The sequence below is a fragment of the Pleurodeles waltl genome, chromosome 11, assembly GCF_031143425.1.
Source record: "Pleurodeles waltl isolate 20211129_DDA chromosome 11, aPleWal1.hap1.20221129, whole genome shotgun sequence".
In the NCBI taxonomy this organism is placed as follows: Eukaryota; Metazoa; Chordata; class Amphibia; order Caudata; family Salamandridae; genus Pleurodeles; species Pleurodeles waltl.
Genome location: NC_090450.1, coordinates 336,848,590 through 336,874,483, shown reverse-complemented (window position 1 = coordinate 336,874,483; position 25,894 = coordinate 336,848,590). Strand labels below are relative to the sequence as shown.

The 25,894-nt window shown below is 44.2% G+C and overlaps 1 protein-coding gene across 1 annotated transcript in view; it reads right to left on the bottom strand.

Annotated features, from left to right (window-relative positions):
* ING5 (inhibitor of growth family member 5) overlaps nt 1-25,894 on the bottom strand; it is a 674,090-nt gene that overhangs the window by 163,496 nt on the left and 484,700 nt on the right. Inside the window, exon 6 of the mRNA XM_069213625.1 lies at nt 18,150-18,285. Within this exon, the coding sequence (XP_069069726.1) occupies nt 18,150-18,285 (136 nt within the window). The remainder of the gene's footprint in view (nt 1-18,149; nt 18,286-25,894) is intronic.

The window sequence follows — 25,894 nt, the reverse complement described above, 5'->3', positions numbered from 1 at the left end:
CCAAACATGCCTAGGTTCAGAGTTACCATTTTGTAGCTGGACATAGGTAGTGACCTATGTCCAGTACACACGTAAAATGGCATCCCCACACTCACGAAGTCCAGGAAAATGGAACTGGAGTTTGTGGGGGCACTTCTGCTAGTGCAGGGATGCCCTCATACACAGGTACCTGCACCCTGCCCTCTGGGCTGAGAGAGCCTACTATAGGGGTGACTTACAGTGACCTGTAGTGAAAACGGGAGCATGCACCTGTTTCACACAGACTGCAATGGCAGGCCTACAGAACCCTTTGCATGGGCTCCCTATGGGTGTCAGAATAACTGCTGCAGCCCTTATGGATTCCCCTGGTACCCCCATGTCCTGGGTACCTAGGTACCATTTACTAGGGACTTACATGGGGGGGGACCAGTATGCCAAATGTGGAAAGAAAAGGGTACAGTTGCCAAAACGTACAGGGGAGAGCATAACCACTGAGATCCTGGATAGCAGGATCCCAGTGGACAGAGTCAAACACACTGACAACAGGCAGAAAATGGGTGCAACCATGGCAAGAAAGAGGGCACTTTCTTACAACTCCTCTGATGCAAAACCATATGTACATGCAAGTGATCTTTGCTTCTGCAGCATAGGATCTTCCTTAATTGTCATAAACATTAAAATACAATAGTAAGCCATACGCCATTTTTTCATTGTGGCTCCTGGGCGGAAGAAATAGAAGTTATTCAAAACATTTAGCGTAAGAGCGGAAGTTATCTGCCTAACTAAACAGATTTTTCAAAGTGTTTTAAAACGTGTATTTTGAAGCACTCAAATCAATGTATACTGTAATAAAATAGTCCACAAGTTTTTCATTGTTGAACATTTAATGATGATTTGTATACCCTCTGGTAAGTTGGTGAAAATACATACATTCTACAGTCAACATATTTCGACCTAAGGACTTTCTCAAGGATCATGTGGAAATACTTGAAACATTCACACATACAGTAAAACATTTCCATACTTGGAGCTTTCAAACCGACCAGTACCATAGGCTTACCATAGACTTTTGATTTACTTGCCTCTAAAGTTTTATTATAAAGAGGCTATCATTCATATCTCCAGTACAACCATTCATTTATTTTATATAATTGCCTCCTTTGGATGGAACCACTTGACTGCTGAACTGAGTTTGTCTCTGCCATCTACACTCCGGTTTCATGGACACCACGAACAGCTAATTTTATTACTTCTTGAGATAACTCAATGCCTTAGTATCCTAATAACTTCATTGTTTTTAGGGTCGTGCCTGCGAGAGCATGCGCTAGTGCATGCGTATTGCTTGCAAGACACTCATATTGACAAAAAAGGGCTTGGAGCCTGCCTGTTGCTTACCATTTGCTGGCATAACTGGCACTCTTCTTTACAGCCTTGTAATTTGCCACTGCAGGTCTGGCATCCATTGGCGGCTGCTGCAAATCTCAACGGGAGGTAGAAAATAATGAAAATAAAAAAATTAAGTTACCTCTCACCACAACACTGCCGTCTCCTGCCTCCTTGCTCATCTTCCTTCAAGGTGGTGTGCCAGCATTCACTGGGACAATAGCACAGGCTCCCCAGCAATCCTGGTGCTGCTTTCATGCTAAGTAAGACACAACCCTGGGTCTGTGTAGTTTCTCCATTTAGAGAAACATAAGTGTGCATGTGTGTTTGGCCAGCCTGCGACGGCGGGCCAAACACACATGCGCACTTAGGTACACTCTCACCTCCCGTGGTCCAGCTCCACCCATCCCTGCATTTCTGACTGAGCCAGCAGATGGAAAATAAAACAATAGTAAGCTATCATTTTATTTTTCGTCTGCTGGCTCTTAGCCAGAGGGGCGACACCCCTCCACCATTGTGGAGAAGCCACCCCTGAAGGCATCACTTCCGTTCCTCTCTGTGGAGCTGGGATCTAGCACTGATTGATTCAACTTAATCAGTGCCCTTCCGCTGCTCCCGACATAACTGATGTACTATTTTGTTCTTTTTAACTTCTAGTGCCCTGCAAAGGTGTGTGACTGGCAAAAACATGCCCAGCAGGACAATCACAATTGCAAAGTTTTATTTTCTATAGTTTCTTTTATTTTGCCAAGTCTTCTTTTCTCATTTAGCACTCATGTTTTGCTTTGTTTTTGCTCCAAGGCACTGTTCTCAAATGATAATGAGTATGTTGTTCTTAATACTGCAAAGGGACATTATTTATTTGTTATGTGTAATTTCCAAAACTATGTTTTAACACATAATTGCGCAGTATTCCCCAATCTACCCCACTCCAACCAACGCCAATCCACCCCATCCCACCCCACATCAATCCACTCCACCCCATGCCAATCCAATCCACCCCACTCCAATCCATCCCAATGCAATCCTCCAAACCAACCCCACTCCAATCTGCTCTACTTCAATCCAAAACAATCTGCCCCACTCCAGTCTAAAACGATCTGCCCCACTCCAGTCCAAAACGATCTGCCCCACTCCAGTCCAAAACGATCTGCCCCACTCCAGTCCAAAACGATCTGCCCCACTCCAGTCCAAAACGATCTGCCCCACTCCAGTCCAAAACGATCTGCCCCACTCCAGTCCAAAACGATCTGCCCCACTCCAGTCCAAAACGATCTGCCCCACTCCAGTCCAAAACGATCTGCCCCACTCCAGTCCAAAACGATCTGCCCCACTCCAGTCCAAAACGATCTGCCCCACTCCAGTCCAAAACGATCTGCCCCACTCCAGTCCAAAACGATCTGCCCCACTCCAGTCCAAAACGATCTGCCCCACTCCAGTCCAAAACGATCTGCCCCACTCCAGTCCAAAACGATCTGCCCCACTCCAGTCCAAAACGATCTGCCCCACTCCAGTCCAAAACGATCTGCCCCACTCCAGTCCAAAACGATCTGCCCCACTCCAGTCCAAAACGATCTGCCCCACTCCAGTCCAAAACGATCTGCCCCACTCCAGTCCAAAACGATCTGCCCCACTCCAGTCCAAAACGATCTGCCCCACTCCAGTCCAAAACGATCTGCCCCACTCCAGTCCAAAACGATCTGCCCCACTCCAGTCCAAAACATTCTGCCCCACTCCAATCCAAAACATTCTGCCCCACTCCAATCCAAAACATTCTGCCCCACTCCAATCCAAAACATTCTGCCCCACTCCAATCCAAAACATTCTGCCCCACTCCAATCCAAAACATTCTGCCCCACTCCAATCCAAAACATTCTGCCCCACTCCAATCCAAAACATTCTGCCCCACTCCAATCCAAAACATTCTGGCCCACTCCAATCCAAAACATTCTGGCCCACTCCAATCCAAAACAATCTGGCCCACTCCAATCCAAAACAATCTGGCCCACTCCAATCCAAAACAATCTGGCCCACTCCAATCCAAAACAATCTGGCCCACTCCAATCCAAAACAATCTGGCCCACTCCAATCCAAAACAATCTGGCCCACTCCAATCCAAAACAATCTGGCCCACTCCAATCCAAAACAATCTGGCCCATTCCAATCCAAAACAATCTGGCCCATTCCAATCCAAAACAACCTGCCCCACCCCTGTCTGCCCTATTCCAATCCAAAACAATATGTCCCACTCCTATCCAAAAAAATCTGTCCGCACCAAACAAAATCTAAACACTATCCTACTCCAATATGCCCCACTCGAATCCAAAACAATCTGTCCCACTCCAATCCAAAACAATTTGCTCCACCTCAACCCAAAACTATCTACCCCACCCCAATTCAAAACTATGTGCCCCCTACAATCCAAAATAATCTGTCCCATTCCAATTCAAAACAATCTGGCCCATTCCAATCCAAAACAACCTGCCTTGCCCCTGTCTGCCCTATTCCAATCCAAAACAATATGTCCTACTCCTGTTCAAAACAATCTGCCCGACACCAAACAAAAACAATCTACTGCACTCCAATCTAAAACACTGTCCTACTCCAATATGCCCCACTTCAATCCGAAACAATCTGCCCCACACCAAAACAAGTGCTCCAACCCAAAACAATCTGGTCCACTCCAGTCTGTCCCACTCCAATTCAAAACAATCTGCCCGCTCCAGTCTACTCACTCCAATCTGAACCACTCCAATCCAAAACAATCTGTGACTCCAATCTACCCCACTCCAATCTGCCTCAGTCCAATCCAAAACAATTTACCCCACTCCAATATGCCCTCAAATCCAAAACAATCCACCCCACTCCAATCCACGCCACCAATCCAAACCACCCACTCAAATACATTCCACCCCACTACAATCCACTGCACCCCAATCCACCCAACTGCAGTCCAATCTATCCACCCACTCCACGTAATCCACCTTATTCCATCCCACTCCAGTCCAATCCAGTCCATCTTAATCCACACCACTCCACTCCTCACCACCTTAATCTACCTTCCCCAATCCAATCTACCCCACTCCAATCCAAAATAATCTGTCCACTCCAATCCAAAACAATAGTGCCCGCTCCAATCCCAAAATATCTGCTCTGCTCCTGTCTGCCTCACTCTAATTCAAAACAATCTGCCCCACTCAAATCTACTGACTCCAAACCAAAATAATTTGTCACACTCCAATCTGCCCCAGTCCAATCCAAAACAGTTCACTCCACTCCAATCTGCCCTCTCAAATCCAAAATAATCCACCCTGCTCCAATCCACCCCAATCCAATCCACCCTCTAAAATCCATTCCACCACACTCCAATCTACTCACCCACCCAACTCCGACCCATCCAATCCACTTTATTCCATCCCATTTCAGTCCAATCCAGTCCTCCTCAATCTACCCCACTCCAAACCACCTTAATCCACCTCACTCCAATCCACCCCATACCAATGTACCATCATCCACCCAACTCAAATCCAGTCCACTAATCAGTCCACTCCACCCAATCCAATCCACCCCAATCCAATCAACCTAATCCAATCCACCCCAGTCAAATCCACCTCACTCCAAAAATTCCACCCCATTCCAATCCATCCTCCCACTCCAATCCCACAACCCATCCAATCCACCTCACTTTAATCCAGTCCCCCCAATGCAATCAAATCCTTTCCAATCCACCTGACCTCACGCCAATCCAATCTACCCCAATCCATTCCACCACACTCCAATCTATTTTGCCACTGTCCAATCCACCCTACTTCACTCCAATCCACCCTACTTCCCTACAATTCAACCCAACCCATCCCACTACAATCCACCCCTCTCCAACCCACCCTACTCCAATCCCCCACCCCATTTCATTCCACCCCTCTCCAATCTAGTCTACCCCATCCAGTCCACCCCATTTCAAACCACCCCATCCCAGTCAGTCAACCTGTCAATCCAATCCATCCAGTCCTCCCCACTTCAATCCCCCACCCAACTCCAATCCACCCTACTCCAAACCAATCATCCCCACTCCAAACCAATCATCCCCACTCCAAACCAATCATCCCCACTCCAAACCAATCCACCCCACTCCAAACCAATCCACCCCACTCCAGTCCAATCCACCCCACTCCAGTCCAGTCCAATCCACCCCACTCCAGTCCAGTCCAATCCACCCCACTCCAGTCCACCCCACTCCAGTCCAATCCACCCTACCCTAATGCAATTCACCCTAATCCAATCCACCCCACCCCAGTCCTATCACTCCAATCCAATACACCCACTGCAATCTAATCCACCCCACTCTAGTCCACCTCATCCACCTCACCCCATTTCAATCCACACCATTCAAATCCAATCCACCCATCCAGTTCACTCACTCCAATCCACCCCACCCTACCCAAATCCAGTTCACCCCACTATACTTGAATCCAATGCACTCACTACGTCAATACACTTCAACACTCTACCCTATTCCACACCACAACGCTGCAGTTTACAACACTCTCTGCTACCGAACAACTGAACTCTACTTCCCTCAACTCAACTCTATGACACTCTACAGCAACAAAACCACTCTACAACACTCCACGCCACCATCTTTTAGCCATGCCAAACAGTCACCATACTGATGTACAACATGGCAAAAACACATTGCCGAAGCCAATACCTCTTGTATGGACAAGACATGCTAGTTTTGCCAATGCTTGTGTGCTCTGAATTTAATATAAATTGATTTGAATACTCTGATATACATCTTTTTCAACACTCAATAGCTGAGGCCTTACAGGCAAGAGCTTTAAATTCACCCCTAGGTAGCAGAGCATATGATGTTGTGGTAGCACCTGTTTTTGAATATTGTCTGTTTAGGTAATTACTAAACCCAATATTGTTTTGTATAACATGCACCAACTGTTTGAGCAGTACTGCATCAGTGGCTTTGCTCACTTTAGGGTCCCCTTTCACATCTGATTGTAAGCACTAGCGTCTAGTGAACGTATGCACTGATCTCCATGTTGCACTCTACAACTGGCTTCTAGGGGTACCTTCCTGAACCAAGCTATGGTGTCCCCTTACCCCTAGTGAAGTGAGATCCGGGTGTTCCTCATACAGGTTTTTCTGCTAATTGGTAGCATAAGGATATTCATCTCACAATCCACCTGACTGAGGTTTGTCTAGGTGTGGGTAAGCCCCATCGTATATGGCCACAGTTGACAAATAACTGAATAGACTTTGTGACTTATTTTTGTTTGAGTAAAAATGAAGCACCCTTCATTAAAAAAACTGCAGGGAGCGTTCTGCTGGATTATGTGGATTGGTAAAAAAGACAGGGAAGGTAATGGTTTGATTAATGTGGAATTCTGAGACAACAATGGACAGAAAAGGCAGGTGTGTATGCATTACCACAATTTATTTACATGGAAAACTGTGTGGTTCGACAGAAGAAGCTTGGATCTTGTTGACTCTTCGAGCCAATATTATCACTAGTAAGAATGCTATTGTCCAGGAAAGATACTGCAATGTAGCCTTGCAAATGGACTCAAAAGCATGGACCATTCATTTTGATTGCACCAGGTCAGTTCCAACTGAGAAGAAGGCAATGTGATTGGAGGGAGCACTGCCTTTAGGCTTTCCCAATAAATATTTTATTTTGGGAATCTTGAAGAAGGATACTTGATTTGGAGTCTTTCTATAAGTTGCAACTGCCCCAAGATACAGGCACTTTTGACTGGATGAAGTGAAAGAGGTATGGGATGAAAATGCCTTCTTGACATGTGTAGGAAAGAACCGTCTTGCCTGGCATCTTACCCCCAATTTCACTGTATGTATGTATGTTTTAGCCCCTGTGTCAATGGGATCCTGCTAGGCAGGTCCCCAGTGTTCATAGTATGTGCCCTGTATGTTTTCCCTGTGTGGTGCCTAACTGTATCACTGAGGCTCTGCTAACCAGAACCTCAGTGTTTATGCTCTCTCTGCCTTCTAAATTTGTCACTACAGGCTAGTGACTAAATTTACCAATTCTCATTGGCACACTGGTACACTCATATAATTCCCTTGTATATGGTACTTAGGTACCCAGGGTATTGGGGTTTCAGGAGATACCTATGGGCTGCAGCATTTCTTTTGCCACCCATAGGGAGCTCAGACAATTCTTACACAGGCCTGCCACTGCAGCCTGAGTGAAATAACGTCCACGTTATTCCACATCCATTATTCACTGCACATAAGTAACTTATAAGTCAACTATATGTCTAACCTTCACCTGGTGAAGGTTGGGTGCCAAGTTAGTGTGTGGGCACCCTGGCACTAGCCAAGGTGCCCCCACATCGTTCAGGGCAAATTCCCCGGACTTTGTGAGTGCATGGACACCATTACACACGTGCACTATACATAGGTCACTACCTATGTATAGCATCACAATGGTAACTCCGAACATGGCCATGTAACATGTCTAAGGGGTATTGGGGGGACAATTCCATGATCCCCCGGGTCTCTAGCACAGAACCCGGGTACTGCCAACCTGCCTTTCCGGGGTTTCCACTGCAGCTGCTGCTGTTGCCAACCCCTCAGACAGGATTCTGCCCTCCTGGGGACCAGGCAGCCCTGGCACAGGAAGGCAGAATAAAGGATTTCCTCTGAGAGAGGGTGTTACACCCTCTCTCTTTGGAAATAGGTGTGAAGGGCGGGGGAGGAGTAGCCTCCCCCAGCCTCTGGAAATGCTTTGATGGGCACAGATGGTGCCCATCTCTGCATAAGCCAGTCTACACTGGTTCGGGGATCCCCCAGCCCTGCTCTGGTGTGAAAATGGACAAAGGAAAGAGGAGTGACCACTCCCTTGACCTGAACCTCCCAGGTGAGGTGCCCAGACCTCTGCCATCTTGGAAACAGAGGTGTTGGGGGCACACTGGACTGCTCTGAGTGGCCACTGCCAGTAGGTGACGTCAGAGACCCCCTCTGATATGCTCTTACCTCTCTTGGTAGCCAATCCTCCTTTCTTGGTAGCCAAACCTCCTTTTCTGGCTATTTAGGGTCGCTACTCTGGGGAATTCTTCAGATAACGAATGCAAGAGCTCACCAGAGTTCCTCTGCACTTCCCTCTTCGACTTCTACCAAGGATCGACCGCTGACTGCTCCATAACACCTGCAAAACCGCAACAAAGTAGCAAGACGACTACCAGCAACATTGTAGCGCCTAATCCTGCCGGCTTTCTCAACCGTTTCCTGGTGGTGCATGCTCTGGGGGTCATCTGCCTTCACCCTGCACTGGAAACCAAGAAGAAATCTCCCGTGGGTGGACAGAATCTTCCCCCTGCTAACGGAGGCACCAAAAGACTGCGTCACCGGTCCTCTGGGTCCCCTCTCATCCTGCAGAGCGTGGTCCCTGGAACACAGGAACTCTATCCAAGTGACTCCCACAGTCCAGTGATTCTTCAGTCCAAGTTTGGTGGAGGTAAGTCCTGGCCTCCCCACGCTATACTGCAAACCTGTGTACTGCATGATTTGCAGCTGTTCCGGCTCCTGTGCACTCTTCCAGGATTTCCTTTGTGCACAGCCTAGTCTGGGTCCCCAGCACTCCGTCCTGCAGTGCTCAACCCTCTGAGTTGGCCTCCGATGTCGTGGGACCCTCCTTTGTAACTCTGCGTGGACTCCGGTTCACAAATCTTCTAAGTGCCTGCTCCGGTACTTCTGCGGGTGCTGCCTGCTTCTGTGGGGGCTCCCTGAGTTGCTGAGCGCCCCCTCTGTCTCTTCCTCCAAGGGACGACATCCTGGTCCTTTCTGGTCCCCAGCAGCACTCAAAAAACTCTACTGCGACCCTTGCAGCTAGCAAGGCTTGTTTGCAGTATTTCTGCGTGGGAACACCTCTGCAACCTTCATCGCTACATGGGACATCTTCCATCCAAAGAAGAAGTTCCTAGTCCTCTTCGTTGTTGCAGAACTCCAAGCTTCTTACACCCGGAGGCAACTTCCTTGCACCTTCATCTGGGGTTTTCTGGGCTCCTGCCCCCACTGGACACTGTCGCGACTCTTCGACTTGGTCCCCTTGCCTTGCAGGTCCTCAGGTTCAGGAATCCACCTTCAGTGACTTGCTGGTGTTTGTTGTTCTTGCAGAATCCCCCTATCACGACTAGTGTGCTCTTTTGGGGTAGTAGGCGTTCTTTACTCCTACTTTTCAGGGTCTTGGGGTGGGGTATCTTGGACACCCTGACTGTTTTCTTACAGTCCCAGCGACCCTCTACAGGGACTGGAGTCCATTCGGGATTTGCATTCCACTTTTGGAGTATATGGTTTGTGTTGCCCCTAGACCTATGTTTGCCTATTGCAACCTATTGTAATTCTAAATTGTTTGCATTACTTTTCTGACTCTTACTTACCTGTTTTGGGTTTGTGTACATATAACTTGTGTATATTACTTACCTTCTTACTGAGGGTACTCACTGAGATACTTGTGGCATATTGTCATAAAAATAAAGTACCTTTATTTTTAGTAACTCTGTGTATTGTGTTTTCTTATGATATTGTGCATAGGATATAAGTGGTACAGTAGGAGCATTGCATGTCTCCTAGTTCAGCCTAAGCTGCTTTGCCATAGCTACCTTCTATCAGCCTAAGCTGCTAGAAACACCTCTATTCTACTAATAAGGGATAACTGGACCTGGCACAGGGTGTAAGTACCACAGGGTACCCACTATAAGCCAGGCCAGCCTCCTACACCATACTGTTGGGTCATACCCTTTATTTTGGCACCATATACAGAATCTCTTCCATTTTAAGGCAATATCATGTCTTCGTGGATCAGTGTTTGGCCTTTAGAATTGCGATACATGCTAGTGGCAAGTTCAAGTGCCAATTATGTCTGAACTGAGGAGCCATACTGCTAAATTCAGCTAAGTCAAGTTTGGATGCTTGATTAGCCTAAGTAGCCTGGCAAGCACATCCGGTCCTAAGTCGGTAGGACAGCCTCTTTTGTGGCCTCATTGATATTTAGGGAAGGTCTGGATAGGACCATTGCCTCGGCCAGACTGGTGCTAATGTAATCATTGTGGCCCGAGAATTGTGTTGTTTAAACACCACAGACAGAATGAGTGGAATAAATGGAAAGGCATCTAGTAATGTCCATGACGGACTGAGGTAAACAGCATTTCTCAGTGAATGTGGTTCTGAATCACTGGATGCAATGACACTGTTTTTTTGTTCTGAACTGTTGCAAAGAGGTGTAGATGTGGAGTTTTCGACAATGTGTTGCATGACTTCGTTATCCAGAGCCCACTTGTGGTTTTAATCCTCGAAGAGGAAGACAGCTGGTTTTGAGCACCCAGGAACTGAACTGCTTTCAGGGTCAGAACTCTGGCTATTGCTCAAAGCCAGATCGTCCATGGTTTTAGTGAAAGTAGTCTCAACCTCATGCTTGTCTTCCAGATCTTACAGGCACACGCCCCATCCTATAAGGGTTGAATCTGTGGCAATCATCTGTAACAGAGTTCGCTTTTAAAAAGTGACTTCTTGCAGAACACTCCTTGGTCTGCACCACAAAGGGACGGAGTGTTTTATAGTAAGTGTTAATCGGAAATGTTCATCCCAATTATCCTGTTTTGTGAACGTAGATATTCTAGGTCCTGCTGCGGGGTCTCACATGCTCACATCTAGAACTGTGTAGATACAGGATACCTTGGAACCAAGCAGGTAGGAGATATGTTGAGCTGTTGGTTTGTTTTTGTTCAAAAAGAGAGAAACTTTTGCCTTGGATAGAAGATACTCTCTCCTACAAAGCATATGCTTCTCGTTCTACAGCGTCCATGGTGGCTCCTAGGTAAGAACGACTTTTATTGATTGATTGGGAAGCCCAGTCTGCATAACAATATTTTTCTTTTGAAATCCTGCTTCACCTTCGAATGAGTGTAAGCTTAGATTAGCCAATCCGCTGGGTAAAGGAAGATGAATATCCTTTGTTTCCTTAGGTGAGCAGACATGATGGCTAGGCATTTGTCAAGGTGTGCAGAGCTGACTTGAGGCCGAATGGTAGCACTGTGTATTTAAAGTGAAAGTTTCTGCCAACAAACCTTTGATAATTTCTGTGATGTTTTGCGATGGGGACTATGGAAGTAGGTATTCTGCAGGTCTATGGAACACATCCAGTTGTTTTGTTTTAAATGTGAATAAATCTGCTGTGGAGATAGTATCCAAAACTCTTCTCTACTGACATGTTTGTTAGTAAAGCACAGCTCTAATATCAGCCTGAACTCTGTTTTTGAGCCATTCTTTTAAATCAGGTCGCACCTAGAGTAAACTTCATGACATTTTTGCTGAGATGTTAACTGTTCAATGGCATGTTTCTTTAATAGAAAGGACGTTTTCATCCTCAAGATAGAAATTGCTGCTTAGATGTTGTTGGCCTTGAAACATACATAGTATCCATGACTGACAATACTTAGTACCCACTTGTCCACTGTGATTGCTTCACACTCTTAAATGTTGCCAAACCACTCCCCTTACTGGAGTAGCAAACGAAGAGTGGTTGGGGTGTGTAAGGCTAGCATTATCTATTTAAAGAGGAGCACATTCCGAACGTATTAGAAAGCCTAGTTGATGTGTCAATTCCTTTCACAGTGTTACCACTGACCCCACTGGTGGTGGTGCTACAGCCGATAAGGCTAGTAAGGGGATTGAACTCTCCGTGCGCAGGATCAACTGTTATTAGATTTGGACTGTGCCTTGAAGAACATATTTTTCTCCTCAAGCCTTACCAGCTTTAGGTCCTTGGCTTCAATTTTTATTTTTATCCTCACTTCCTCTTTTTTCTGACAAAATAAGGGGGATTCAGAGAAGGGGGAGTTCATTATTGTCCCACTAGTGTCAGGCTTGTAGTCTTAAAGGAAAGCCAAGAAGACTTCCTGAGCAAAACTCTGTGACAATAGACAATAGCCAACAGCAGCTAACTCAGCAGAGTTTATTGCAGCACAAATAACTTGGTTAAAGACCAGAAAGCCATTCTTCACCATCTCTGTGAAGCCTTGTTGTCTATGAAAAGAAAGGCCATCTAAGAAAGATGTAATATCTTCTTAGAAGACGAGTGGCCCTGGCATTCTTTAATGCTGTTAGAGCTGTTAGGCACACTTTCCTTCCTGTAGTGTCTCTGCTCTTGCTTTCTCTTTCTATTGGTGCAGCAGTCCCTGGAGCTAAAGTATGTAGACATTTGAACTAAGTTGTCAGTCTAGAATCTGATTTTGGGTCAGATTTTAGAAATTTGGCGTCCTGCGGAGGCACCCTATTCCTCTAGAGGAGGGCTGCTGCCACCTTAACAACTGCGAGAATGGTGAACTTGTCTTCCACAAAGTCCAGAACCACTGCCACTCTGGTAGTGGGCACATGGTGATTTTAGTGTGCAACACTATTGCAGTGCATTAGGACATCATTCCAACAATTTTAATCTCGCTCTCACAGTTAGAGGATGTTGCATGAATTAAAAAGAGAGCAGTGACTAATGCCATCACTCCCTCGACGTCGGGATAGGCTTTACCCCGTGACTTTGTTCAATACTGCCCCTAAAAAGGTCTGTATCTGTTTTAGGGAGAGATACAATCTTTTGCTATTGTCTGTAAAACCTAACCTCTGTAACAGTGACACAGCTTTCTGAGTGTGTGCAAGCATTGCAAGTAACAGTTGGATTTTATTTAGCCATTCGTTCACACACAAAGACATGAATTGCATTGCAGCACAAGTGCGCTGCATCCACTGCTAGAGACTTGGTAAGCACCATTGTGGTTGTTGGGACACTGAAGAGCAGAACTTTTAATTGGTAGTAGTGTCCACTTACCGCACATCTGAGGTAACAATGGTGTGATGGTGGAATGGGGATCTGAAAGCAGGCATTCTTGAGGTCGAGGTTCACTATGTAATCACCTGAACAGAGCAACAGAATGACATCCTGCATCTAGAAGTGCTCCACAATATGTAACAATTTAAGTGCCTGCGGTTTAGGATAAGCCATAGGGCGCCTTTCTTCTTTGGGATGAGATACTACAGATTGTATAACCCTTGACCTGTTTGGTGTGGAAAAATAGGTTCTGTGGGTTTTGCCGAGAAGCGCTTACACCTCCTCGTGCAAAAGTCTCTGACATTCCTAACTGATGGTGTGACAGCGAGATGGAATGTTTTGTGGTGTGGAAATCTCAACAATCTTCTTTCTGTAAAAGATCCACCCGTCTGAGATTATTTCCTCCCATCATGGAAGGAATAACCTTCTCATACATGTATGGTGTGAATAGGGTGACTGATGGGTACTTGGAAGTGGGGGTGCCCTCCCATGGCTGTGTCAACCCTTTCCTCTGCTCTCCCCTCTGAAACCTCCTCTAGTAAAGCCTTGTGGACTTGACTCTCTTGAAATGGCTGTTGCTGATGAAAGCCAGGGGATGCTGCTGTGTTGCACCAGGTCAAGCAACCCCTCTCACCTGTTGATGCCAGAAACCAGACTTACTGGTTTGTGTCTGGCATGCATCCATGGCATTGGCCGTGGCTGTGTCCTTTCTGATATCCATCATGGTGTCCAGTTGAGACCCAAACAAGAGTTCGCTATCAAAAGGGACATGCTGATGCTGTGCTGTTGGGCCTCAGGGTGGAGATGGGATACTGGCAGTCAGGGTTGTCTTCGGAGGATGACGATTGCGTTCATTTCCCAGGAAGCCGTATCTGCTGCATCAAATGCACAACAAAAGTTGGCGTTTAGAACAATCATGTCCTAGTACACTGACTGTTGCACTTACAAGTGGCCTCAGAGAGCTGCCAGATTAGTTGTTCCATCTCCTCCCAATAGTAATGTTCATAATTTGAGAACAGGCCCATAGAGATGCTATGGGCAGCAGTGTTGCTAATCACTTTCCAATTGCAACAGTTTTGTGGCTTCCTTTATATGGAGGTTGTGACTCTCCTGTTCCCTGAGTGGATACCCTTTATCTAGTGGTATGTACTATAAGGGAATCTAGTGGTTTAGCATCCTGATGTAAAGCAGATCATTTGGAAACAACTTGTATTTCTTTTCAGTTCAAGGTGTAACCATCCAGCCTTGAAAGTTGCCACATCTGCATTTTGTCATGCTTATAAGCATTGACAGGAATTCCACAAATACCTCTGTCTGCCTGGAAGTTGTCCTCTTTCTCTGTGACATGCAGTTTAATTTTGTCTTCTGGAGGTGAAGTCTTCACTGGGTAGGGATCCAGACTGTTGTCATCGTTAGGGCCCACCTTAGAGTCCTAGCAAGGATCTTCAACCTCATGTGGTGTGGCAAGACCATACTAGGGCTCCTGTGGGTCAAACTGACTATCCTGCTCTGAGTTTGTGTGTGTGGACTGTTTCGGGGAAGGTGGAGGAGGAGCGGTGCTTGGTGGAGAATGAGAAACGGGGCTGGTGTCTTTCTGCTTACATATCATTGGTATGGGGAACATACGTAATTCTTCATAAACAAAAAAAACGACTTCAGAGGTTTTGGTTGTGGGTCATGTGTTGGAGGACTAGCTAAGATCTTTTCAGATTAAAGATGAATATAAATCTTCTTGACATCAGGATGTTCCAGGAGCTCAATTTCAGCAAGGAGCTCAATGGCTGCTGTGATATGGCTTTGCTGTTAAGGTTGGTGTCACCGTGTTTTGGTGTCAACTTTGGGGTCGACTTCAACGCTGAAAGTTTTGACTTGGGGGACAAGAAGGCTTAGCCTAGAGGCTCAGACTCTTTATTTTGAGGCTTCGCCAGGGCCGAAATGTGTGCTCCGTGCCAAGCAGGCTCAAGGACAGTTGCCAGAGCAGACTGTCAAGGCTTCTTTAGAATAGTCTCAGAGCTTGAAGTCTGGCTCCCTCAAGAGAAGTGCTCACCTTGGACACAAGACTCTTGTCAAGGTTAAACCCTAAGAAGTCAATCCTAGGAAGGCCTGTGAGGAGTTGTGTTTTAGGTGCAATCTGCATCCCAGGTGCAGGTTTGATAGGGGCCCCTTAAGTCTTTTCCTCTTCATAGTCAGAGGCCTCCAAGGAGAAGGCTTCAGGACTTTGATTCAGTTTCTCCACTGGGATACCAGCTCACTCAATGTCCTTGGTATGAAGACCAGTGGTGGCCTATAGGTCATTGCGCTGCACTCAACAGTGCTCTCTTTCATGCTCTCTTTAGTATTTGATAGTGTTTTCATTTCTGAAGAACTGGCAGACCGAACAGCTCCAGTGTTCATGCCGTGGCAAGCACAAGTTACAAACCCAGTATGGTCCGACTATGAGAGCTTACTGTTACATTTTGGGATAACCTGGAAGGGTTTGATCTACATAACCCACCTCCCCGAGGAAGATTCTCATACAACCTGGCCTGAGAGAAAATCATCTAAGCCCGGTTGAAACTGAGTCACTTCTATTAGTGGTGGTTATACTAATGTTGTAGAAGGTGATTCTGGTCACTGGAGCTGAAGAATTGTTGACTGAAGCTCGACGGTCCAGGAATGTCAAAGCACATCCAAATTCAATGGAGGAAAAACACAATATAAAGGTGGAGTCTTTGTCCCGGTGCATTGTGTGTTTCCGGGAGGTATCATGAGTTACCTTTAATCTGAAACATACTTTGAAGAAAAACAATTTGCAACATCTGCACTCAAAACCTGGATACCAGAAGTGAAATGTGCATATCACATGATCTATGGCTACACATGCAACAGATATTGTGTATTCCAGTTCTTTGGTCTTATAACTTCAATTACTCTTTCCCCGTGCTTGTAGTGTAAGTTTTAGATCTGAGTCCTCATGCTTGGAACCAAATCTTAAGTTCTGAAAATGTCTTATTTGAACCCTAGATATTAGGAAGAGACATTTTTTATATGGTGTGTCAAATGAAACCTTTCTCCTTTCTCTGTTTCATACTTTTTGGTTTCAGATGAGAACAATATTATGTCCTGTGTCACCATGATTTAATATGAAAAAACTGCAGACTTTGTGGTCATCTACTCAGACACCTATGAAAGATACACATGGCACAATCTAAAGGTATCCATGTCCCATCAGCAAACTATGAAAAGTTACACAAAATACACAGAGAAAACAAGAACCTAGAAAATACTTGTTTTACATGATCTGGCATCCTATATGTAGTTCTTAAAACCTTTTGAAAGCCACATGGATCAACTGAACTCCCTGTCCCACACTGAAGATTTCTCAATCACCAGTACCAGTCATACCTTTCGACTTTGATGAAATTTCATGGTCAATGTGGTCAAAAAGTACAGTTACAAACTTGGAATATCCTTGATGAGTTTGTTTTTTTTCCAACCAATGGTGAAGATTTATTGACCTCCGGCCCAGTTAAAATCTTGAGGTCTTGATGAAAAACAGGCAGAAGATTGAATCCTAAAAATGGTTCTTATCTACTGGGGTATCATGAACATAAGCCAGATCTCATCATGAAACACACAGGCTCTGCCTATAGCGGAAGCCCAACAAGTAAATCTATTCATGTTGAAGGAAGTTTTCTTAGTCTCCATCAACAGACTGCTGGTGTTTGCACAGCATGTGAATGTATAATAGGTTCATGCTGAAAATCAAGGTCTAAGCTTAACCTTTTGACTCTGAGCTACACTTAATAGGAATTGCTCTAAAATAAACACCAAATTCACCTCACAGTTTTAAAAAGAAGGCTTGGAGATACCATGCTGATAGATCTGAGTTCAAGTCAAAAGATCAATCTCTATATCAGGGTAATCAAAACAAAGAAGTGTTCTTTTGTTGTACATCCTCCTTCCATCCTCAGGCATGCCCACCATCCACAGGCACAGCACAGGCTTTAAAAGACCACTATGGGAGAAGAAAAGTAGGAGCAAGTGGAAAGGGTCAACTGATTAGTAAAGGGCCCACTCAATTAGAGCCAAATGAAAAAAAACATAAATGCGCGAAGAATGTACAATAATGAGATAAATTAATATTAAAAAGGAGTACAAATGTAGATAAATGAAACAACAGAAACCTAAATTTGGCAAAATCAAATCAAAATCAAAATCTTCAAATAAAGAACCTACGCAATTTAGTTTTTTTTTTTGTTTTTTGTTTTAATATTCATTGCTTTGGAAATATTTTCATGGTCGTAAAGTAACATCCCAAAACTATGAAAATAGTCCCTTAGACCTTTCTTTGGAACCAGTTTCAACAGGATTCCATCACATTTTCATAATTTAGGAACTGTAGATAGGGCAGGTACAAGTGGTTGAGACCTTAAAAATATTTGACCAGCAGAAGCAAGTAATGAAAACAAAGGAACCTGTTACTTACTTATAAGAATAGTTTTGTAACTTCAAACCATTCTATACTTATATATCCTGCATAATCGAGCCAGCTACGGGATGGGCACAGAAAGCTATTGTGTTTATGTCAAGAAAAGTTTTGGGCATTGATTAAAGAAGGGGTTAGTCAACCTATAATCTCCTCAGAATGCAGACCTTCAAAACTAGTACACAAAAAGAAAACACACAGCTAATTTGGGTCATTTGCAATGAGCAAAAGATAACTCATGATGAAGGGATTGAGGGAGGTTGATAGTGTATGACAGTATCACTGACTTTGGAGCCGAACTACAACACAGGTTATTGTCCCTTACCCTCATCATGTGCCTTTGCATTGGCTTTGTTCCATAACCTGAGTAAGGGTTGAAAACTAGTATCTGAATTGTCAATGATCAATAAGGATATATTATGGATAATATACATTAAGAGGGCAAAGATGGTGAACTTAAGCACTTACATCTGGATTGTCACAGCCGATCATCTCGCCATAGGACACCTGATGGCACAAGCAGTACGTAGGTTCATTGGGGTCTACCGGCATGTCCAGGACATCAGAGGGATGCACTGCCAAGACATTCTCAACAAAATCTGATCTGCAAGTAAAGATGAGAGAGGAAAACACAGCAAACGATTAGTATCCTTGATTTTTAAAAATGGCAATTGAGAAATATTTGGTGAGACACCTGGAAAGAATCCATGGTGTCTTGATCATACAATGAAATGGTGAGTATCAGTTATCTGAAAAGGAAATATATAGTTGAAATTACTTTTTAGTTAGCTATTTTGAAGAAGGATTAGTTATTTACATGCAATTCTGGTTGTCCTCCACAGGTATCTTACATTTTAAGCATCACCACCTATATGTGGAATTATGGAACACTTTTTCCTTAAAGAGAAATTTATTTTTCCAAAACGTGTTTGTTAACACTGTGTCTAACAATAAATTTTTACAATTTTGTTAAAAAAATATCACCAATTCGAACTCCAATTAGAAATTAAATAATAGATCAGTCAAGCCAACCAGGTCCTGAAAAAATCTGCATTGACCAGGCATGCAAGACAGCAAGTGTGTAGTCCTTGAGTTCCTGCCCAGTTGCAGTGAAACTGCCAGACAATGAGCCCTGAGGAAAGAGTTGGCTACTCAGAGACCTAGGGCGTTTTTGATGGATAATGCATCAATTGAACTGATGGGTCGATAACAGCTGGTAGAGGCCAGAATGGAACAGCTTACTGGAGCTACATTAAAACAGCCTGTACAAGTTGGCAGGGTGTTGCAACAGCGGAGGAGGAATGTCTGAGGCAGCTCAGCTGCAGACTGTGGATTGAGTCGGAGAGTCACGATAAGTAGTCAGAGGTGAGAACTAAAGAGTGCGCCCCTCAAGGATATCAACCCAGCTGGCTTAGAAGTATACCAAGACTTAAGTGGAAGGTGCAGAGAGGTAGGCCCTAAGAGTGGGTGGCCTGTAACTCTGGTGAAATAGTCAACCAAGATAAAACATTGGGGAGAAACATCATCCCAGCTGGATGCTGAGGCAAACCTGCTTGAGTAATAAGAACAGCACCATACTGATGTGCACAGCCCTGCGTGGGGCCCTCCACTGACATTTAAGCAGTTAATGGAGTCCCCCTCAACCACTAGCCTGCAGGGAGCTAGCATGACGGGCCTTGGGGAAGGCATAGCACAATTTTATATTAATGCTTTTGTGCTATATGGGAAATGAGATTACACATGGCAGGCTGGCCTAGACCGTCCTGCACCCAAGCCCTCAATGATTGATGGGTGGAGAGAGGCACCCTACGGCACTGGAAGTACTTGCCTCCTATGGCAGAGCTAAGGATCTGATCATCACTGAAGACATTCACTCTCAAAGCTTGCAGTGTCATCAGCAGCCCGAGAGGTTAAGAGAGCTTGTGGGGAAGAGCTACACATTCAAGCCTGAGTGGACCCCTCAAAGGCAGGTTATAAATAAACAGAAATACATACAGAAGTGAGCAGCGAGGATAACAACAACTTATGACTTGAACAGTGAGGCAAGACACTTGCATGGAGGAGGGAGTCCAACTACCACTAGAAAAGATAGTGGCCCGCTGCTGAGGCTTTCATGCACAACTAGAGCCATGACTGGAGGAAATAATAATAAAGTCAAATAGCAGGGGCATGTTCCAACATGGGACTACCTGTAAAGCTGGGAGTGAGAATGGTGGAATGGTCATGCTAGAAGTGGAAATTATGTCAGTGACAGACCTCTGACCATCACAAATGACTTTCATTTGCAAGCCTTCCAGGAGTATTACAGACAAAATAAAAGTGATCAAAGTGGAGCTTCAGCAGAACCTAAAAGACATTCAGAAGGATGTAAATAAGCTGGGGGCTAGATGGACTCTCTCAAAGAAAATTTAATTGAACATGTAGACAAAGCGAGGCGATGCAGACGCAAGCTGCAGCTGGAGAAACAACATACCATGCAGCAAAGCAAAATGTAAGAACCGAGAATCCCACTCTATGCAGGATCCAAGGGATACCACAAGAAATCACCAAAGACAATGTTGCCTAATATGTCTTGGGACTGCTGATGCCATAATTGAAAGGATGGAGTGGGAAGCAATGAAGCTGGAGAGGACCACAGAACTGCCACACTGATGTCAAGTAGGAATACTATCCGACTGGATGTCCAGCTAAGGGTACACTTTTTTCAGACAAAGTGGCAAGAATTAGCAAAGCTCATGAAGGGGGGCAGATCTACCACAATGGTGCACAAATACAGCTGTGGCAGGGTCTAGGTCTATCACCAGTGACACTGGCCTAGCACCAAACCTTCAAATCGGTCACTGACTCTTGCAATCCAAGGAGAACAAATATCACTGGGGCTGCGCCACCAAACCGAGTTTCCAATAGGAAGGGGCATCAATGCTCTTTCTCCTCCCTTAAAAATGCTCAAGCAACTCTAGGAATCCTTCCTGAGAAGAATGCTGATCTTCCCTTATCAGGAGAGTGGTTTTTACCAACTATGAGAGAGAGATGTTACGTTATATTGATTTGTATTGTGCAACTTATCACATGTGGAGGTGCTCCAGGTGCTGGAGAAAGGAACATAGGCTAGGCGGAGCTCCTAGTTGAACAGCTAGGTCTTCCTTGTCTTGCGGAAGTTGAGAAGTGAGGAAGCTGTCCTGGTGCATGGAGGAAGTTCAATCCAATGCTTGATGGCGATGAAGTAGAAGGCGCACCCTCCTGACTTGCTTCTGCGGATGAAGGGGTCTCTGAGTGAGGAAGGTAGAGTATAGCTGTCTGGATGGTTGGTAGAACTGAAGTCGGTCAATGAGGTATACTGCTCCGGTGTTGTTGAGGGCTTTGTAGGCGTGGATGAGCAGTTTAAATTGACAATGTTTCTGGATGTCTAGCCACTGTAGCTCAGTGAGGTAGGGACTGCTGTGAGTGTTTCTGAGGATATCTAGTGTGAGTCTGACGGTGTTTTGGATGGTCTGGAGTCTTTGTGTGAGCTGGTTAGAGATGCCAAAGTAGAGTGTTTTGCCATGGTCTAGTCTGCTGATTATGAGGGCCTGGGTGACTGTGCGTCTTGTGTGCGTGGGGAGCGGTTTGAAGATCTTGTGAAGCATTCTGAGAATGAGGCAGCAGGATGAGGTCACAGTGTTAACCTGTTTGTTCGTCATGAGTTTGTCGTCTAGGATAATGCCAAGATTCCTGGTGTGGTGTGTGGGGGTGGGTGTGGAACCTAGTTCAGATGGTCACCAGTAGGTGTCCCATAGGGAGCTCTTGCAGTGGTTACTGGTGACATTTGAAAGTGGTGGGGCATAAAAGTTCGGGATGAGTGCCCTGTGGTGAGCAAGAATAACAAGCGAGCTTGACCGCCATAGGAAATTCAGGGGGATCTCCCCCTAGGATTTTTTTTTTTTTTTTAAAGAGTGGGCAAATGGTGCATTCTCATGCAAATGTGAGAAAGCAAAAAGGTTAATAAAGTAATTGTGAAAATTTAGTTATGTCATCAATAAAGAGATTTCATATGATCATGACATTGATAGCTGCTTATTCAGTATAGCCAAAGAACTTCATAACAGTCTTTGAGATAACAATGCAGTGTGTGAATTAAACATTACTACCCCTTCCACAAGCATCAGTAGACTTCAGAGTGTCTCAATAATGCTTGTTATTCTTATTGTACTTTAGACATGTGCACCCCTATCTTTCCACATCTGGTCCATCTGCATATCTTAACATCTTCAGCATCCTCCTTTCACTGACTCCTGAATGCACTTCCTCGCATCTCCTTCACTTTAAAACCCCAACCATATAATGCACCAACTCACCTGTAAGCACTGTATTTTCATTTACGTTAGCCTTCTCAATATTTTGGCAACTGTGTACGTCCTTCACACATAGTTGCACAGAATCACAATTGCAACTAGAATAAGTGACAATTGCTCTGTTTGTTCAACAGAGAGGGCAAGGAATGGATTACCAAGTTCTCTGAACACCTTTTTGACCCATTGTAATGCACTGAGAAAAATGTGCACTGCCTTCAGCCTTTGCTGCAGAGCTGTCAATGGTGGTCCATAAAAAATACGCCTGAAGGCGACTCAGTTAAAAGTATGCACTATAGTTGAGAAATATGCTACACGAAAAATACATAAATACAACATCCTGTAAACAGTGAGCACTCTTAAGGAATGCAAGATTAATTAAAACATGTGAAACATAAGCAAGAACTTCATCGTTAACATTTTAAATAACTTTAGATTCAGTCCATCTAAAATATATATTTTTTTGTAGATTATGCAGTTGATGCTGGAATACACTGCAAATCCATAATTATAAAGAAAACGCTGCGGCCGCAAAACCATATAATTCCAGTGGCTCTGCCTGCCACTAAAGCATTCAAGGGAAGGGCTCGAGCCATCAAATAATTCTTACAAGACAGTATACAGTAGTTCTAGACAAGTATGTCAACTCGGTCTATGCTGACTGAAATTTCTGTTTAATCTCTACATTCCACGGTGAGGTGAAATGATTTGGGAGCAGGCCCTTTGACCTTTCATTCTTTCCTCATGGGATCTCGTGTGGCCCAGTATGGGTTAGACAAATGTCCTTTCTGAACTCCTTACCAGCCGCCTCAGCCAGGCACACAATCTCTAGCCTCATTAGCAATGCATTTACGAATCTCAAAGAGTCAATTAAAAGACCGAAGAGTAAATCTTGTCCAGATTGGAGGTGCCTCAGAGGCTGGAAAGCAAATATTAACATGAGAAAATAAAATGATGGAATTAAGGTAGGGCCATAAACTAAGCCATAAAAAACGTGCTCTCCTGCCTTCCTTTCACGCAGAAGGAAAAGTTCTCAGAACAGTAAACATATATCTGGGGAACTACAAGGTAATTAGTGAGCTGAAATTATCGCTGCTGAGAAGTAAAACACGGTGCGGGGGCACGTCATCCGCGCAAAGCTTTATACGCCCCATCCCTTAAAAAACGTGTGAGCTCTGTTGTGAATAGTTAAAACTAATAATTAATAAACTAATCAACGAGTTGAGTGGATACAACTGGCTGCAGTAACTGGCTTATATGTCACAGCCCAATCTAGAAATCATAAATTCACAGTTCATAAAAGTTCTTTATTCGGTCTGAAAAGACCATACAAGCCAAAAGGATAAAATATACACATTTCTTAATTATTCATTAATTAATATAAAAGCATCACATTATTGTTTTATGTATGCACAACCACGATTGAGGATCTTACATCGGTCCTGATTTGCTCAGTGAAAAATCTATTAAATACAATTTGAACACCGTGATTAATAGATTACCGATAAAATCCGATACAGACGGAAAAAGGTATCTAAAATACAGTAATCTTCTAAATAGGAAAACATGCTGCCATAAAATACCACTCTGTCTAGATGTTGTAAAAAATATACTTGACAAATCAACTCCCTTTTATCGTTAAATAAATAATGCTTTGCATGAGATGTTACCTTAAAAAATACTCACCACCGTTTCTGCGCCCAAGACAGTTTACTAACTTGTAAGTATGCCCCTCGAATAACTCTATACTATTGTTCACGTTACTATCTTTTCCAGAAACTTTCTCATGGAGATTATAGAGCTTAAGAAGTTCGCTAAAATACAGGGACCACACTGTCCTATGTGGGAAGATCTTAACAAAGGAATTAAGTAATGTTTTCTCTGTCTATCATACAGTTTTTTTTAAAAACTACTTGTATTGTTCTTTGTGTAGACGCCGAATCACATGGACAGGCCCCTAGTGTTAGACTCCAGTCGTTCATGATAGGGAAGGTTACCAGCCGATGAAACGTGTCTAGCCTTATCAGAGTAAGAATGAAGCGGTTTCTGGGTTTCATTACACACATTAAGTATGGCCGCATACTCTTCGGAGTCAAAATGAGTTGGTTGCTCATAACACTGTGTTTTTTTGCCTCTACAGTCTCTACAGTCCACCTCAGATCTTCTAGATGCTTGAGGGACAGTAACCTCAGATCTTTTCTACTTACTGTCCCCAATAATTCTGAGTTTTCATAAAATTCTTTGAGTCCCAAATCTTTAAAAAGATTCCTTATGTACCTCAACATTGGAACTCAAAGAAAATCTCGAGACCATACAGTCCCGTAAAACTGCCCTGTTCAGGCCTGCGTGTTCCGAGGTCCAAATTTTCTGCCATAGCAGTATGGGCTGTATCCTTATTAGGTCTACCAAATAAGGGGCCCTTAATTATGCATGGCTGACAAATGTTGAAGTGCCTTTTGGTACCATTAATAAGTGTCTCAAAAAATCGTTTTCCACAATTCGAATCGAATTGCAGTTGGTATTCCCCCATAAGTAGCAGTGGGGATGCATTTAGCTTTATATACTTTTAACATATTCTGTGGGGTGAATGTCCCTAACCACTTGGAAAAATTCTGAAGAGCCGTAATCTTTTTAATAGTCTGTAGTTTCTCCAAACCCAGGAGCTGTCTTTATCAAACATTATTCCTAAATAGTGTCGATTTTTCTGCCTTGCATGATAATGTCTCGAGCCTTAAGTGGCTGTCTACGGCATTTCATTATGTACGTTTTGGAGCGGTTGACAATAAGGCCCAGTTCTGTCATGTATGTTACACTAGTTGATAAAAGTCGTTGGAGGGCAAGTGGAGTCCGGGTCATGAGAACAGAATCATCTGCGTAAAGTAAGGCTGGGATCAGGTGATGGCCAATTTGGAGAAGATCCTTACATTTACTTATTAATTCTACTTCCAACTTGTTAATATATATAGAGAATAGAAAGGGTGCTAGTACGCAACCTTGACGTACTCCTATGTATACCCAAGGCTCTAGTACATTCCCCTCCTACTCCATATCTTACCCTCGCCCTGCTTCCTGAATACAATTCCCGTATAAGCTGAATTAATGTCAGGTCGACCCCTAACTCGCTTAAGATTTTCCATAATTTGTCATGAACTATGCAGTCAAAGGCTGATGATAAGTCTATAAAGGCCAGATACAGATTACCTTCCCTGATCTTTGTGTATTTCCCAATTATGATGCTTAAGTTCAGTCCCTGTTCGACCGTGCCTATCCCTGTGTGATATCCATATTGTAATTCAGATAGAATGTTGTTTGTTTCAGCCCATTGTTGTAGTCTGTTTAAAATTATTCTCCCAGCTATTTTAGCTAGTGAATCAAGAAGTGAGATTGGTCTGTAGCATGCTGGATTGAGGCGATCACCTTTTTTAAATATAGGGACAAGGATGGACTCTAGCCAAGATGGTATAGGCCCCAAGATGCAGCAGGTCCTCAATACCTGGGTCAGCAAGGGGCCCCATAGGTGTATGATGGCCTTATATAAATCCACTGGGACGCCATCAGGGCCCGGAGCTTTACCAGCTTTACTTGCATTGATGGCCTCAACTACTTCCTCTAAAGTAAACAGAGGTGAAATGGTCAGGTGTGGATTCTTTTGGGTAGGGTCACTGATTAAGAAGTCAGATAGTTCTGTCTCAGAGACTAGGCCATATATCTCAGAAAAGTGACCAATCCATTCCCCCTCCATTATGGAAATCTCCATTCTGGGTTCTTGTCTGACCCGTAACATTGGGGAGTTTATTATTTTCCAGAAAAGGATGTTATTGTTTGTAAGGCTAGCTTTATGAAGAGATTCCCAGGTTGTTTCTTTCAAGTTGTCTTTCCTTTTCT